A 12,295-nucleotide genomic window follows, 5' to 3' on the forward strand; every position below is an offset into this window, starting at 1 on the left:
ACTGAGATTTACGGAAGCTAAACACTTCTGAGTCAGGAGATCTGGATTCGAGTAACAATAACCTTAATAATAACATAAATAATAATATAACCTTGGGTGATGTGATTTAAGCTTTTGGAGTCATAATGATACTTGCTCATAAGGATTGTGAGAAAAGTGCTCTATAGAACATACAAAGCAATAACAAGATTATGTGATGATCAACTCTGATGGACTTGGTTCTTTTCAACAATGAGGTGATTCAGGACAATCCCATTAGACTTGAGATATAGAAAGCCTTCTGCATCCAGAAAGAGGATTATGGGGACTGAATATGGATCACAACGTTTTGTTGTTGTTTGCTTGCTTTTTATTTTTTTCTTTCTCACTTTTCCCCTTTTTGATCTGATTTTTTCTTGTGCAGCATGACAAATGTGGAGATGTTTAGAAGAGCTGAACGTGTTTAATCAATTCCGGATTACTTGCTGCCTAAGAGAGGAGTGGGGGGAACAGAAGGAGAAAAATTTGGAACACAAGGTTTTGCAAGGATGAATGTTGAAAACCATCTTTGCATGTATTTGAAAATAAAAATCTATTAAAAAAAAAAAAAGAAAAAAGAAAAGTGATCCGTAAATCTTAAAACATTACGCAAGATATATTATTATTAAGAGGCTCGACGAGGGCAGTAACTAGTAACTAGTAAGTAAGCAAGCTAGTAACAGGGGCTCGTTCATTCAACTTGCATTTAAGCGCGTATTACGGACAAGGCACTAGCTTTCTGAAGCCCCGTCCAATACGCTATTTTGCCACGGTCGTCTCTTTGAGTGGATGACCGAAAAACTTTTCAGTCTCCTTATCTATAAAATGGAACGTTCACTGCTGACTAGTCTACTCTGAGAGGGAGCAGAGGGAGAGGAGAACAAACATGAAGAACTCCGAGAAACTACAACTGAAGTTCCATCTCAAATACCGACTCCAGGGAGTTAACTTTAAGAGGGAGGGTGGGGGGCGGGAGAGAAACTAACCAATAAGCAGTGAGTTCTAGAAAGAACTCTTCCCCTAGGTCTCAGTCTCTTGTCCCTCTGTCTCTCTCTCTCTCTCTCTCTCTCTCTCAAGCTCTCTCTCCTTCTCCCTCCGCCCTTCAGTCCCTCCTTTAAGAGAGCCAATGGAATAAAAGATGTCCTCTCAATACTGGAGCCTTAGAGGCTGAAAGACCCGCACCCTCTTAACAATTCCAGCCAGGCTTCTAATAGGCCACAAAATAGTGTGAAAGGTAAGGCCCGCCCCACCATGCGATGGAGCCAATGAAAAGCAAAATGACTTTTACAATTCCTAGGAACGGAACCAATAGAGCGAAACTCTAGGACCGAGGTTTAGAAGGCACAGAGCCAATGAAATGAAAGAGCCCGCAGACAGGCGAGTAGACCAGCCAATGAAAGGAAAGGTTTATTTTGCTTCCGGCGGCCGGGGTCTGAGGAGCTCGGAACAGACGGTGGTTCCGGGGCCGCTATGGCGGCTGTAATTGCCTGGGCTGCCCTTGGTGTGACGCGACGTGTATCTGGGGCTGCCGCCCGGCTACAGGTGAGGTGAGGGTGAGGTGCGCTATCTGCCTGTGGCCCAGATTCCACCCGCGCTCCTTCTGTCCCCGGCTTGAGCTGAGCGAACCTTGGGCTTCTGCGCGCCTGCCTCCCTCTGCCCCGCCTAGCCTGATTTTGGACCGGGCTGCCTCCTATCTCAACAGCTGCATCTTGCCCACCTTTCCAGTCCTATATTTTTCTCCATTAACTTTCTCTTTGTGTCAGAGTGGCTTGCTCAGTGTTGCCCAAGTGCGGAGTGCCGTCTCTTACCCCCACCCCCAACCCCCGTGGTTTTGCGTGGGGCGCCTTCCATAATCCCTGGCTTCTTTCAAAAGCCCAGGTGCCACCTGAGATAACATGTAAAGTGCCTTGCAAACCTCAGAGCGCTATATACGAGTCAGCTATTCCTGCTTTACTCCACGAAGGCCTTTCCTGATTCCCTCTCCTCCTTAGTGTTCATGCTGACTTCTGTGTGTTCATGTTGCCCCTTCTCTTCCTCTCTACACCCCACAGATTGTAAGAGCGGGGATAGAGAGGAAATATTTTATTTGTGGGATCCTAGAACTAAAGATAGAAGAAATGATTGATAAATGTTCGTTGTACAGCTCAAGGTCACACAGTAAAGGAGCAGAAACGGAATTCAAAACTCTAGTCAATGTTCTTTGCGCTTTGTATTATATTCTTTCTTAGGTTCGCAGAGACTATTTGTGCCCCACCTGTGGCAGGCGTTCCGAGCTCTTATTGGTCTGATCAGCCACAATAGCTACACAGTAACTCGACTCTAACATAAAGGTGTTGCTTTGGTCCTCTTCCAGAAAGAAGGACGACCATACTGGTATACAGTCGACAATTCAGACTTAATTATCTCCTAGACAGAAAATAGGAAGTAATAAAGAATTTTGTGAATGCAAATGGTCATCAGTAAACTTTTTCATTTTTTTATTTATAATTGCCAAATTGGTATTTTATGCACACATTTTTTCCTTTAAAAAAAGAAAGCGACTTAATTCAGCAAGCATTCTTTAGGGCCCACTCCTGAACTACTCATAAAAAGATTTGTTAGACAAGGCTCAATTAGGATATTTTATTGGGTCATCCCCAAGAGTAATAATAATTTGCAGTTACATAGCAGTTTACAACAACAAATCTTTACACTTAATTTGTTTCTCAACATAATTTTTTGAGTGGCAGAGCAAGAATTTTCATTCCTATTTTACGGATGTGAAAATGTTCAGAATAGTTAAATGATTCACCCAAGAATACCCAACCAGTCTTCCCTATCTGGTACATTTTCCATGATATCATAGGGCCCATAATGAACACAATAAATGACAAGTTTCTGAATATTGATTTCCTCCCAGTATACAATTCAACAAGTATTTATTTACTGAACATCTAGCGTCTGTTATCTGTAACAAATTTCAAGTCAATTTTTTTTCTCATGTGTGAATTATCCCATATTTATATTTATTTATGTTTCTTATTTATACTCAATGAGACCTGAAGGAGAGGGGTATACTGAGGGGGATGCAAATTAATTGTATTTTTTCCTGAATACATCATTGTTTAAATCTTAGCTGTTAAACTTAATATAAACTACACAGAAGAAAAAATGAAATCTGAATTATCTCAGAAATGCTATCCAGTTCTCAGATTTTTGATTCAGAGCTTTCATAGATCTATGGAGAGAGATGGGAGAATGACTCTGCATAGTCCCTACATTTGGAAAGACTGTCCCTAACCATTGCCAGCACATCTCCTTTAGAGGTGCTTACATAAGAGTTTGGATCGGTTCCCCACTGTCCACAAACAACTTGTTTCAATGCAATAATTCTCTTCATTGTGAATCCAGTGAAAACAGAAACTGAAAAGTGGCTCCAGGAAAGGATTGCTCCATTCCACTATTGGGAAATATCTGTTCCTGGCGTATAAAGAAGAACTGAAATGATTTAGATGGACTTTCTCCTCTGTGATGAAAGAGATTAGCTATACTACTGAATACAAAGGTTAATAAATAATTACTAACTACCTACTACAAACTGAGCACAGGGCTCTAGGTGGAGGGAAATTCAAAGATAAATAAGATATAGTCCCTCCTCTCAAGGAGCTTATAGTCTAATAAGAAAATATATCAAAATAACAAATATAAAATGGAATAGAACAATTTACAAAAGCACAAACTCCGGTCAGCATTCAGAGAAGGGAAGAAATATTTTTGGCTTAGGGGAAGAGGTTTAACATTTGAGCCAAACTTTGAAGGATGGTTAGGATGCTTCCATAGGGAAGCATAGATTCAAGCATAGGTACAGAGGTGGTACAAACAGGTACAAAATGTACCAACATTTGTTGGGTTTTCTAATTTGAAGTATAGAATATAGGATGGGAGTCTCGGTGGTAGAGAAGACTGGAAAGTTAGGTTGTCCCCAAATTATGTTGATATAGAAGCCTAAAAATTTTGGACTATTCAGTAGTATAAGAAGTCCTCAAAGACTTGAGCAGTGACGTAATCTGAAAATAAACTTGTGAAAATAAAATTGTTACTGCATGAAATGGATTTGAGGGGGTCATGACTTGAAGCTGAAAAGCAGATTAGCTAAAAGGTAATTAGCTTTTACAGTAGTTTTAGTGGGGATGGAAAGAAGGAGATAGTTTGAAGAAATGGTACTGAAGGTAAATCCAGAATATTTGGTAGCTACTTGGTAACTGATATATATGTTTATGAGCAAAGTGAAAATTTAGAGATGATGCCCTTTTTAAGACTTGAAATTGAAGATCATAGTGACATTAGCAGAAATAGGGAAGTTAGGAAAACAGGTTTGGGAGCAAGGATGATCATTTGACTTGAAATATATTAAGCTTAAAAACTGATAGCACAGAGAGATGGAAATGTTTATTAGGCATTTAAATATTGGTCTGAAGTAAAGGGAGAGGCTGGAAGACAAAATAATTCTCATTTAGAATGTTATTATGATTTACTAACAAATTGATCTGATAGAACAAACAGAATGATGTTTTAGTGATTTATAACAAAGTGTTATATCTTCTCAAGAACTATAAAGTCAGGCTTATAAAAATATCAGTGATACCATTTTAAGCATGACAAATCTCCCAAGATCTACCACAATATGGGCAGATTTTTCCCTTAACCAACCTTATCTACCATTGCCTTCCTACATATTACCACTTCCCCTCAGTTCTAGCTAGCATATTCAATTTATTGGTTCCCAAATCAGCTTTGTACATGAACTTTTAAAAGAATGAACAAACCCTCAACATTAGAAGATTCGAACTGAGATGACTTGTTGGTTAGTCTGTTATTACAAATTAGTAAATGGTGAGCTGGCTGGCCAGACAAAGCAGTCTGATTCACTAACATATATATAGTGTTTTACAAAGTGCTTTTGAATAGATTTTCTCTGAGGTAAGTAGTTTGAGTATCATCCCTATTTGAGAACCCAACTTCCCCTTCCTCTTGAACGCTTTCCTGTGCAATCTTCTTACCAATTAAAAAAATCCTCCTTTTTTTTTTTTTTCCTGAAATCCCCTTCCTTTTCAGTGGAATTTGTCACCTCTTCTTCACTCTAACCTGTAGACCCATTCCCCACTTCTTAAAGGTATTAGACCACTTCTGTGGGGGCAGAAACCTCAGTAGATTCTTTTTTTTTTTAATTATTGGGGTTAAATGGCTTGCCCAGGGTCACACAGCTGGGTAGTGTTCTGTGTCTGAGGTCAGATTTGAACTTAGGTCCTCCTGACTAAAGGGGTGGTGCTCTACTCTATCCCCCGTACTACCTAGCTCAGTATATTCTAAGGAAGGCCTCCTTGGCTTTGCCCTCTGCCCTGAAGCCCAAACTGTCTCCTATGTGTGTTGCCTTTTCTCCTTAGAATTTAGTGAACTCCGTGAGAATAATGATTGTCAGCTTTTTCCATTTGTGGCCTCAGTACTTGGTACTTCAGTGTATATTTATTTCATTTATCCCCATGTTATAGACCAAAAAACGAGCTCAAAGTGTCTAGGTGACTTGTTGACCTATCTAATTAGAGACAGTGAAGATGACAATGGGTATTAAATCACTTTTTAGAAAAAGGTCTACTGATTTAATAAAGATTTGGATATTTAGTCTCTTTTAATCTCTCTAGATGTATCTTTCTGCAGTATCTTAATGAAGATAGTAGATAGTTGGGTTGGGTCTCTCAGGCCGCTGAGGGTGAAGTTAAGCCTGGGTAGAAGATCTGTCCCTCTGGAGAGTACAGTAACTTTCTAATGGATGGTTTAGCAAATTACTACTCAAGTTCCATAAAACGCTCAAGAGCTGAAGAGATTTCAGGCACTATCAAGATGCCTAGTGCCAAGGGATTTGCCTAAAGTGGATTAGAGGGGTTTTGTCTAAGCTTATTGGCTCAAACTTGAGTAATAATAATGATATAATAATAATCAGTGCCCATATGTCCCCCAATCACCATTCCTCTCTACTTAAGTCCAACCACCTTCACTGCCCAACTCATGCAATCACTAATAAACTTTTCCTTTATAACCTTAATCCACATGTTTCTCTAGACTCCTACAACATTTTATAAACTGCACCATTAACTGTACTGTTATAAGTATGATTTTTTTTTTCTCTTCTTCACAGTTCTGCCTGATGTGGGCCTATATACAGGAGAGTTGAGGATAGGAAGAAAAAATGGAATCATTACATGTTTGTTGAATGATTAACTGATCTAGGGTTAATCTGTGACCCTATCTCAGGTTCGAGGAGCTTCAGGGGTCCCTGGTGGGGATGAGGTATTCAAAGCCCAGCAAGCAGTCCCTGGAGGAGCAGCTCCTACTATCTTCTCCCGGATCATTGATAGAAGCATTCCTGCTGACATTCTTTATGAGGACCAACAGGTAGAATTAGCCCCTTAGCCCTGTAATCACCCTCACAGAATCTCCATCACCTCCTTACTTCACATAAACACATACATCAACTCCCCATTTTGCAATTACAGTCCATTTTATATATCCTTCCTCTACTTCCAGTGTCTTGTCTTCCGAGATGTGGCCCCGCAGGCCCCAGTGCATCTTCTAGTCATTCCCAAGAAGCCCATTCCTCGGATCAGCCAGGCTGAAGAGCAGGACAAACAGGTGTTGGAAAGTATGGGGTCAGGAGTAAAAACTAGATTTAGACCAAGGGGTGCTTAATTAACTATAGACCAGGGAGTGCTGGCCCTAACTTTTTCTTTTGTTTTGGTTCTCCTGTCCCAGCTTCTGGGCCACCTACTGCTTGTGGCTGCACAGACAGCAAAAGCCGAGGGTCTAGGAGATGGATATCGGTTAGGTGAGTGATCCAAGCCCTGACTTCCAAACCTTTTAAGATGTCTAGCCACTGAGCCTACCCTGCCCCGTCACTTCTCAGTGCTAATCCTAACCCTTACATTGCATTGCTTCCCCTGACCTAGGATTTATGTCCCTAATGTCCCTAACCTCACCTAATTTCAGTGATCAACGATGGGAAGCTGGGAGCACAGTCTGTGTATCACCTGCATCTGCACATACTTGGGGGCCGCCAACTTCAGTGGCCACCAGGCTGACCCTGAACAGGATGAGAAATGTGGGAATCTGTGATTGTTAATAAACCTGTTGAACCTTGACTTCTGATTCCATGTCTGTATTCAGCCATTTTAACAAAGCTCCTCTAACCTGCTTATTGGAGATGGGAAAAGTAGAGCACAGGAAGATAGATGTTGTGATCCCAATTTCTATCAGTGACTATCTCAGCAAGTGCCTGAAGAATGCCGTGGGACCTATGGTAGAAAATGCTTGAGGTAAAGAAAAGCCTCATAGAGTTAGAGCTGAAAGAAGCATTAGAAGGTTATCTAGTTCAACCCTTTATTTTATAAAGAAACTGAGGCCCAAATAAATTAGGGGACTTTTCCAGAATCCCACAGTAGTGGTAATAGTTCACATTTATGTCATGCTTTAATGCTTATAAAGCACCTTATATCATTTCATTTGATCCTTACCATAACCCTGTAAAGGTGCTACAGTATTCCCACTTTACAGGTAAAGAAATTGAGTCTGAGGATGACTAAGAGTCACACAGAAAATAAGTCTGAAATGAGATTTGAATCCAAATACTCGACTCCAGATCTGGCATTCATTCTACTTCATGTTGCTTCTGATCTAAGTGAGGAAAAGATTCTTTGTTTACATTCCTTGACTGAAGGAACAGGATCGCTGAGAGAAGCCAGTATACCAGACTTTTTTAATATGTTAAGATGATGACTCACATTTCTGTAGCACTTTATTGTTTACAAATTATATTCTTCACAAGCAGGTTTCTTGTTTTTTTGTTTGTTTTGTTTTTGTTTTTGTTTTGTTTTTAAACTTTTTATTGACAGAACCCATGCCAAGGTTACTTTTTAAGCATTATCCCTTGCACGCACTTCTGTTGCGATTTTTCCCCTCCCTCCCTCTACCTCCTCTCCCAGATGGCAAGCAGTCCTTTATATGTTAAATAGGTTACAGTATATCCTAGAAACAATATATGTGTGCAGAACTGAACAGTTCTCTTGTTGCACAGGGAGAATTGGATGCAGAAGATATAAATAACCCGAGAAGAAAAACAGAAATGCAAGCAGTTTATATTAATTTCCCAGTGTTCTTTGAGTGTAGCTGCTTCTGTCCATCTTTGATCAATTGAAACTGAATTAGCTCTCTTTATTCGAAGAGATCCACTTCCATCAAAATACATCCTCAAACAGTATTGTTGTTGAGGTTATAATGATCTCCTGGTTCTGCTCATTTCACTTAGCATCAGTTCATATAAGTCTCGCCAGTCCTCTCTGTATTCATCCTGCTGGTCATTTCTTACAGAGCAATAATATTCCATAACATTCACATCCCATAATTTACTCAACCATTCTCCAATTGATGGGCATCCATTCATTTTCCAGCTTCTAGCCACTACATACAGGGCTGCCACAAACATTTTGGCACATACAGGTCCCTTTCCCTTCTTTAGTACCTCTTTGGGGTATAAGTCCAGTAGAAACACTGCTGGATCAAAGGGTATGCACAGTTTGATAACTTTTTGAGCATAGTTCCAAATTGCTCTCCAGAATGGCTGGATGTGTTCACAATTCCACCAACAATGTATCAGTGTCCCTGTTTTCCCACATCCTCTCCAACATTCACAAAGATAATGCGGATTATCTTTCCCTGTCATTCTAGCCAATCTGACAGGTGTGTAGTGGTATCTCAGAGTTGTCTTAATTTGCATTTCCCTGATTAATAATGATTTGGAGCATATTTTCATATGGCTATAAATAGTTTTAATTTCTTCGTCTGAGAATTGTCTGTTCATATCCTTTGACCATTTATCAATTGGAGAATGGCTTGATTTCTTATAAATTAGAGTCAGTTCTCTATATATTTTGGAAATGAGGCTTTTATCAGAACCTTTGACTGTAAAAATGTTTTCCCAGTTTATTGTTTCCCTTCTAATCTTGTCTGCATTTGTTTTGTTTTGTACAAAAACTTTTCAATTTGATATAATCAAAATTTTCTATTTTGTGGTCAATAGTGATCTCAGTTCTTCTTTGGTCATAAATCCCTCCCTCTTCCACAGATCTGAGAGGTAAACTATCCTATGCTCTTCCAATTTATTTATAATCTCATTCTTTATGCCTAGGTCATGAACCCATTTTGATCTTATCTTGGTGTACGGTGTTAAGTGTGGGTCAAACAAGCAGGTTTCTTGTGAAATTATCTGAAAGATTATCTGTCTCACTTATTAGAAATAATAGAAATGTAAAAGAGGGCAAACAGTTCTTGGTGAGAAAGAGAATGAAAGAGCCAAATACTGGGACTGGAACACAAGTTGTTGATACATTGCATTTTTCAATCCACTGAAAAACTATTCTGTAAGATTTGATATTGAGGAGGTACTTTTGGGTTTCTCTTCATTTATATCCCATTTCCCAATAGATACTATCAAAAAAAAAAAAACACAAAGAAAATTTTACTTAACAGGGAAAGAGATTCACAGTCATAATAGCACTCTATGTTCAGTTTGTGTGGGGAAGAATATATTCTCTTGTGGAGCTATCTAATGTCTGTGCCAGCTGTGAAGTGAGTGGCTAAACTATCCCTGGAGTGTCCCAAGCACCTTGCAGAGAAATGCTTAATGGTTGGAATAAATGCATCATTATCATAGAACGAGGCAGACAATAAGGACCAAATACTGAGCTGGTCAGGACTTGAAAATGAAATATGAAGAAGAAAAAAACCTCCAGGAGAGTTTTACACTTGAGTGGAGAGCAGTTGCAGGAACACAGCTGGATGGGAGCCTGCTAAGTGACCACAACATCTCTAGTACTTTAGTATGCTTTGCCTAAAAGTAGAGGAGGTACAAGATGCTAATTAGGGCCCAAGAGAAGGAGGACATAACTGATCACCATCTTATATCCATCGCGCTTCCCACTGCCAGCACCCTAATCCGGGCCAGTTACTATGCATCCGGACTAGAGCAGCAGCTTCCTAATTCTATACATAGCCCTGATCATCTGATCTTCAGCAACTTAATGAAAGTTTATATTTTGACATTCAAAAGTGTATTGACCCTACATGTACTGTGTTTCCTAATGGTTCTGTCAGTTGTCCGGCACAACCTCGCTGGGTACCAACTGGAAGCTCTGCCAGACAAACTGGGGCCGCATCGGTGGCACTAATGTGGTGGGCGGGGTGGGGGGAGGGCGGAGGCTAGCCTCCGGGATGGAACCCTTGCCGAAATAGGAAGAAGACCCGGCCCCAGCAGGGATTGTTTCCCTCCGCGTACGTGTTTCAGACTGGTCTCCAGCCCGAGCCCCGGCCGGGAGCGCCTCCGCGGCGGGTGTCTTAGGACGGGTCCAGATGTTCGAAGCCTCGGTCGGCACAATCTCGCGGGGTCACTGGCCGTCTCCATAGCGACTCGCTAACATGCCGGGGAAGACGTACTGCTGCGAAGTGATCGGAGGGGCGATCCCCAAAGGGGCTCGGGCCCGGGGCCGGGGCCGGAGCCTGAGCCCTCGGAAGGGATCCTCGCTAACGACGACGGGCTGGGACACCTCCACAGATGAGACCTTGCCCCTCTTGAGAGAAGAACCCTTGGTCGACTCCCAGCAGAGCAGTGGGACTCTTTATGGCACGGACAGCAGCCTGGACACCTGCTGCATTCCCGTACTGACGCCCCTATGCTTCCTGTTGCAGCCTCCTCCTCCACCCCCCAAGCCCTGCATAAAACTACCGGTCTACCGGCCGTCTAAAGTCCAGGAGCAGGAGGCCTGGAAAGCGCTGCAGATCCCCGAGCCCGGAGTCCCGGGCCCAGCCGGTTACCCCGAGTACATAAAAACCCCCGACCGACTGCCACGAGGCCAATGCCTCATCCATAACTGGGTGGAAGAGGTAAGGCGGCCTCTTTTTCCTTCTCCTGGGGACGGGGGCGGTACCCACGCACCGGAATCGGGGGAGGGGGCGACGCTTTGGAGTCAAGCAAGGCTTGGGGTCCCACAGAGAGCCACCAACGAGCTGGACCAGGTCCTAGGTGACGAGGTAAACGAAGGTTTCTGCTTCCGCCACGGACATTTGGGACTGCTGACCCTGGAGCTGTGCTCCCCCCAGGTCTCCAAAACCACCCACCAAGATTCCTACCAAGACCCAGGGAATCCTCGGAAAGCCCTCCGAGGTACACTCGATAGCAAAGGAGAGAAAACCTCAGGAAGTGGGTGGGAGGGGGTGATAAGTAGGAAACCGAAGGGCTCAATTCCTCCTCACCAAACCTCCGGCCTAGGCCTAGTACCCACTGACCCCCGGCCTCCCCCTCTTGTCTCATCCTTCCCTTAGGCAGGAGAGAAGCCATGCTGGAGCTGTTTCTGCACGACCAGATCCGGTGAGAGATGGAGAGGGGGGTGAGGAGAGTACAGGCAAGTTGGGGAGGGGTTGGAAGGGTAGAAATGGCCCTCAACTCTGGGATTATGCAGGAAGGAAGTAAACCAGGAATCGAGTCCCCCAGAGTGTTTCAATTATGAGTCTGTAACACACCATGACTATAAGAGGAAGCAGCATCCACCCAGGCCACCACCTCCCACCAAGGTGAGAACATTCTCTCAATTAAGATCTTCTTAAATAAATTGGAGGGAAGAGATTTGGGGGCTACTGGCTGAAGCCTTTAGGATGCTGAACAAGGAAAGGCCACACAAGAAAATAAAGGGAGGGAAAAGACTCTTCTCCACTCCCCACAACTCTCCACTCCTCTCCATACAGCCACGGGACCTGCAGCAACAGCCAAAGCCCTACTGCATCCAAGAGATTCAAGATTTCGGGTGTGTTAAGGGGACTTCCTGGGGAAGGGAGGGGCAAGCAGGTCATGTTGCTGAAGTTTGGGGGAGAAATGGTGAACAGAAATATTGCTGGGTAGGCTGATGGGAAGAGGTTTTATCCTACTGACTTAAGAGAACCTTTCAGGTTGTCACCAATATGTGGACATGATGTCATCCCATTTGGAAGAAACTATAATTGTCTAGCATCTGTTCCTCTATGCATGGACCAGCCCTTACCCTGCAGCATGGACCAGCCCTTATCCTGCAATCCTGAGGACTGTCCTTGATTTTGAGGTAGAAATGGTGATAGAAAAGCAGATTGGATAAGGGGATGAAGAAAATAAATCACAAATGGATATTATTCCTTGTCCTGAGATACCTACTTGGATAAAGAGGGA

At 42.5% G+C, this 12,295-nt stretch overlaps 2 protein-coding genes across 2 annotated transcripts; both read left to right on the plus strand.

Annotated features, from left to right (window-relative positions):
* Positions 1-1,442: 1,442 nt before the first annotated feature.
* On the plus strand, positions 1,443-7,190 carry HINT2 (histidine triad nucleotide binding protein 2). The gene is made up of 5 exons (XM_051964987.1): positions 1,443-1,560; positions 6,307-6,447; positions 6,580-6,684; positions 6,805-6,877; positions 7,039-7,190. Exons 1-5 carry the CDS (start codon positions 1,489-1,491, stop codon positions 7,128-7,130), a joined length of 483 nt encoding a protein of 160 aa, XP_051820947.1. The 5' UTR covers positions 1,443-1,488; the 3' UTR covers positions 7,131-7,190.
* Positions 7,191-10,277: 3,087 nt separating this feature from the next.
* Positions 10,278-12,258, plus strand: SPAG8 (sperm associated antigen 8). Its single transcript, XM_051964976.1, has 6 exons — positions 10,278-10,983; positions 11,092-11,263; positions 11,422-11,467; positions 11,559-11,670; positions 11,842-11,900; positions 12,043-12,258. Exons 1-6 carry the CDS (start codon positions 10,519-10,521, stop codon positions 12,182-12,184), a joined length of 996 nt encoding a protein of 331 aa, XP_051820936.1. The 5' UTR covers positions 10,278-10,518; the 3' UTR covers positions 12,185-12,258.
* The last annotated feature ends 37 nt before the right edge of the window (positions 12,259-12,295 follow it).

Source organism: Antechinus flavipes, chromosome 1 (genome assembly GCF_016432865.1).
Source record: "Antechinus flavipes isolate AdamAnt ecotype Samford, QLD, Australia chromosome 1, AdamAnt_v2, whole genome shotgun sequence".
Taxonomy (NCBI): domain Eukaryota; kingdom Metazoa; phylum Chordata; class Mammalia; order Dasyuromorphia; family Dasyuridae; genus Antechinus; species Antechinus flavipes.